This window comes from Bison bison, unplaced genomic scaffold (assembly GCF_000754665.1).
Source record: "Bison bison bison isolate TAMUID 2011002044 unplaced genomic scaffold, Bison_UMD1.0 scf7180017864468, whole genome shotgun sequence".
Lineage (NCBI taxonomy): Eukaryota > Metazoa > Chordata > Mammalia > Artiodactyla > Bovidae > Bison > Bison bison.
Window position 1 is genome coordinate 1,043,342 of NW_011495029.1, and position 5,168 is coordinate 1,048,509.

At 55.7% G+C, this 5,168-nt stretch overlaps 1 protein-coding gene across 1 annotated transcript in view; it reads right to left on the reverse strand.

The window, feature by feature from the left end:
- Window positions 1-5,168, reverse strand: part of IL2RB (interleukin 2 receptor, beta) — a 14,333-nt gene that overhangs the window by 4,404 nt on the left and 4,761 nt on the right. The window contains exons 4-6 of the mRNA XM_010860555.1: window positions 4,813-4,978; window positions 4,152-4,272; window positions 2,706-2,790 (exon numbers count right to left, since the gene is read on the reverse strand). Of these exons, the coding sequence (XP_010858857.1) occupies window positions 2,706-2,790; window positions 4,152-4,272; window positions 4,813-4,978 (372 nt within the window). The remainder of the gene's footprint in view (window positions 1-2,705; window positions 2,791-4,151; window positions 4,273-4,812; window positions 4,979-5,168) is intronic.

The window sequence follows — 5,168 nt, forward strand, 5'->3', positions numbered from 1 at the left end:
TCCACCCACTGAGAGAGGCAAGCACCCATCAGAGGCAAGCACTTCTCAGTTGCTCTGGAGTGTGGAGAGCCCTGGCAAGGAGCAAGGAGACCCAATTCCAGCCCTGGCCCTGGCACTCATGAGCTGTGTGACCCTGGGCAGGTGACTGCACCTCTTGAGCCTCAGTTCTGTAATAGTTAGCTGCCTCCTTCCTGACTGCCTCACTCTGGCCTGGCAAAGAGATGTTAAAGAAGAAAATGAAGATGGAAACTCCTGGCACAGGTAACATGCACATGCCCAGCAGAGATGTAGGGGACAGTACCCCCTGAGGACAGGGTGATGGGGCTTCAGGAGGGTGCACTTGAGAACCCCAACACCTTCTGTCCTGGGAGCCCTCTGCAGCTGGACTGTGGTCCCCTGAGCACAGGGGCCAGGTGTGACGGGTCCCCCTGCACCCTTGTGCCCAGCGTGGGGATCAGAGGCCCAGTCGATATATTGCAGGTGAATTAATGACTGAACCACTCGACAACATCTACCCTCTTCCCCAAACCAGGTGTTCGTGTTACAGGAGAAAAGGCCAAGAAAGAAGGACAGTGATGGCCAACTAAGGATGGCAAAGGACAGAGGCGCTGGAGAGAGGGCAAGAGCCAGGCCGGGTGGGGCTCCCACACTACAAGACGCAGTGGAAGGCAGGGCCAGGCAGCAGTGCTGAGCAGTGGCCAGAAGAAAAGGGCAGCCCTGTGGCCTGCGCTGGTGTGCTGGGCCTCAGAGCTGTGTGGTCAGCCACTTCCGGGGCCTGGGCTTCCTTCCACAATGCCTTGAAGTGGACATGGGTAGGGGAGGGGGGATTGTGGTGCGACACTGGAAGAAATTCATCCTTATCACACACAATGGCACATGCATTCCTAGGTCCCACAGGCAGTGGGCCCTGGGGTCTTGGAGCTTGGGGTTCTGGGGCAGAGAGACAGAGAGGAGCTGGCCTGTCACCCAGATGCAGAGGAGAGGGTGGGGTCCCTCTCGGCTGTCTGTCGCCCCGAGTCACATCTGCATCCCCAGGGCCTTTTCAGGATACCCCCCACCACACACAGAAGGACTGGGCCAGGCATTTCGACCTGGGGTTGATCTCATGGGAAGATGCAGCTCTCTAGAAAGGACCCCAGTCCTGCCTCAAAATGTCCCAAGCCCATTGACTCAGAAGGACCTCAAGCTGGAAGAGGTCTGAGGCTGCATCTAGTCCAGCGTCCCACCAGGAATCCCTTCTGCCATGTGACCAACACATAGTCAGCCAAGGCTGGCTTGAATACCTTTGTTGGTGGGGAGATCACTACCTTTCAGGCTAAAGGAAGAGTTTTAAGGAGATGGGGTCGCTGAGGGTTGGACACGACTGAGCGACTTCCCTTTCACTTTTCACTTTCCTGCATTGGAGAAGGAAATGGCAACCCACTCCAGTGTTCTTGCCTGGAGAATCCCAGGGATGGGGGAGCTCGGTGGGCTGCCGTCTATGGGGTCGCACAGAGTCGGACGTGACTGAAGCGACTCAGCAGCAGCAGCAGCAGCATAACCCCACATAAAGAGCACTGCAGGCAAGATGTGCCCAGACCTGGGAGTTTTCCAGAGACTTCCAGGAGGGGCCCTGATCAGCCCCAATAGAGAACGCCAAAGCCAGCTTGTGACAGGCCTGCTCCAGCATGGCTTTCCAGCCTCTGGGCATTTCTCTCAACCTCTGTCCACTCCCCCCTCACCCCGCTCCACCAACACCAATCCAGGGAGCCTAGAGTATGGGGTGGGGTGGTATAATTGGCCCACCACACCCGCCTCCCCACTGGAAGCTTCCTGAAGCGTGTGTGGGCTGAGGGAGACAACTGAACTCTGCATGGCATTCAGAGCGTTCCGACATACAGGGGTGCACTTTTTAAATGAATCTGTTTTGTAACTAGAAATGCCAAAAGGCCTTGCTAGTGTCTGTGATAAAACATGGAGGCTGGCTGGGAGGATTTTTCAAGAGCAGGGAAAGCACTAGCCCCTCAGAGCAGATCTGCAAGAGAGAGGGTTGAGAACTTGGACCGGGTGAATCCTGCTCCAACAGCAGCCCAGTGCGGGTAATTCCAGTGAGGGTTTTGTGAGCATTAACTGTGTGCTGGGCTATGTCCTTGGGATTGTAAGCATATTAACATTATCTCACCTTACCCACCCACCCATTTTACAGGTGAGGAAACTGACACACAGGTTCTATAACTTGCCCCAGGCCACACAGCCAGGAAGTGGTGGAGCCAGAATTAGAGCCCAGGTAGGCTGGCTCACTCAGATGGACGCTGCCATTCAGCCTGAGAACGCTGGTGCCAGAACTGGGGAAAGGGGTCCAGGGCTTCCCAGGTAGTGAAGTTGTTAAAGAATCTGCCTGCCAGTGCAGGAGATGCAAGAGACTTGGGTTTGATCCCTGGGTCAGGAAGATCCCCTGGAGGAGTTCATGGCCACCCACTCCAGTATTCTTGCCTGGAGAATCCCACGGACGGAGGAGCCAGGGTGGCTATACAGTCCATGGGGTTGCAAAGAGTCCAACACGACTGTGCACACACATACCCACGAGGCAACTGACTTTACATTTCTTCACCCAAAGTGCAAAACCCACTGTTCTGCACCTCCTCCCCACCCTGTCCACACCCTAGCCCACCCTCTGGCCAGCCTGCATCAAATGCCTGCCCTGTCCTCCTCCGCCAGACTCCTACCTGGAAATCTCCTCCATGCTCAGAGCTCAGTTGGGAAAAAAACTCCGAGGGGTCTGGGATGTGACACTTGAGAACATTCTTCAGCCTACAGAGGGGAGAGGAGGGAGGGAAGAAGGGTGAGAAGGGAAAGGGGCCCACAGTGCCCTGCCATCAGTCCCGCAGCTCTGAGCGCAGGGCACAGAGCCTCACCACACACATTATTTTGTCAATGTTGATTGCATGCCCAGTAAGGGAGGGTATTGTCCTGGGCGCTGGGAACATAAGAAGAATCAACAGAGGAGGTCCCTGCTCTTAAGGAGCTGACATTCTAATGGGGAGCCAGTCAATAAACCAAGTGTGCAAGAATACCGTTTGTTTTGTGGAGACAAAGAGCAGAAGGACGTGGGGGTGGGAGACCACAGAGAAGACCGGAGCAGAGTGAACCACGAGGAGGTGGGTAGGAGAGAGGCCAGACTGTGGGCCTCCTAGTCAAGGTTGCCGTGGACAGTGGTACAAGGTGTGCATTGCCCAAGGGTGCCTGGGTTTTTTGTTTTTTTTTTAAGGGGGAGGACCGATGGTGACTGGAAGCTGAATACCAGCCCATGCACTGCTTGCCAAGCTGAGTGCCCCAGTGTCTGTGTGCATCCACTTCAAGATGTATGCCTCAAGACCCCAGGAAACCCTGCTGCTGCCCAGAAGTCCAGGCTCAGATCCCAGAATTCCTTCTGGTCTCTGACCACACCCACTTTCCTATACTCTCTGTTCCTGGAATGCTCCTCCCTTGTTCCCACCCAAGGTCTTTGCGCAAGCTTTTCCTCTGCCTGGGATGGACGAGCTCCTGACCCTTCCCTGCCTGGTTTGCTCCTCTTCCAGATTTCAATGCCATCATCACCTCCTCGGGGATGCTTACCCTGGTCACCCCTGAGCTGAGGCTGCCCTTCCTGCTGTCTGCTTCTAGTACATCCAGCACCTTCTTTCCTTCACCACCCTAATCTCATGTCATTATAAACCTGCATGATAAATATCTGCCATCCCCCATGGGACAGTGAGTCCATGAAAATGTGACGCCATGCCTGTGGCTGTGCTTACGTTCCCAGCACTCAGCACCATACCTGGTTCTAAGCTGGGACTCGGAAATAAAGGAAAGAACAAATGAATGGTCAGACCCATAATGACACTCCATCCCCCACCACAGGCAGCTGGCTTGTATACAAATACATACTCAACTCCTGAGCCTAATGCTCGGGGTAGAGCTCCCATGGGGTTCTCCCTGTGCCTCTCCTCTTGGGCTGGTCCCTTGGGCCTCCCTCTTTGGGAGGAAAGGCCAGATGTTAGGCAGGGAGGACCCTTGGGATGGCAGAGGGAGCATTGGAGTGTCAGAACACAGGGCTCAGCCCAGAAGCTGACCTGGCCATGGGGGATGTCATACCGAGACGTGAAAGGCGGGGAAGGGAGCATTCTCCTTACCATAGCCTGATGCACCGGAAGCTGCCCAGAAAGTAAACCAAGAGGACAAGACCAAAGAAACTGCCAACGCCCAAGAAGATGTGGTTCAACCAAGGGAGAGGTGGGATCTTCTTCTTGGTTTCTGCCCAAGGAGTAGGAAAAGGAGAAGGGGAAGGGTTAAAGAAGTGTGCCCTGCCCCGAGCCACTCCAGCATCCCCCACCCATAACGTGGTGCTGAGGGACAGATGACCACTGACCCAAGGCCTTTGTAGGGTCCCAGCTGGCCCAGCAGAGCTGCTGTGTACCTGGCCGACATGGGACATTGCATGCCTTCATCACAGCGGCCCTGCCGTGGTGCCATGGGACCCACTTCACAGACGAAGACATAGGCTAACAGGTGAAAACAGCCCACCCCAGACCTTGGCAGAAACCAAAAGCCTGAGGTTAAATGGTGGAGAAAAAGGAAAGAGCCTCCGCACTAATTCACAAGGCCTCTGAGAAGTCCCACCCCAACATCAAATCCCTGTTCCCATCTGCAAAACTTGCCCACATTTCCCACCCTACAGGTCCCATCCAGTGAGCTAAAGATGATCAATGGGTGTTGTACACATACCCCAAGACTGCCCCACCAGTCCTTGCCTCCTTCCCAGGCTTCATCCCCACCTCCGCTCCCCATCAGTACCTGCAGGGACTGTCCTGAAGGCCAGGGGCTGGCTCCAGTGGCTCCAAACCTCGTGGCTGCCTAGCCGGGGCTTGGCCCGCACCTGAAGCTCATATTCCATGCCTGGAGCGAGATTCTCCAGGGAGATCCATTGCTGGTTCTGCCTGAGGGTCAGTAGCCGGGCGTCCTGGGGCAGAGACAGGGCTGTCAGACCAGAGGGGTCTGCACTGCCCCCTCACTTCCTGTGGCAGGGCTGGCTGAGAGTATGAGCAAAGCAGTGCCTTCCTTTATCCCTTCCAGCCATCCACCCTGCACTGTCCCCCCTCCTACAGAAAGGCTCCCCAACTAGCCACTTGCAGGGGCCCCAGGAATCAGGG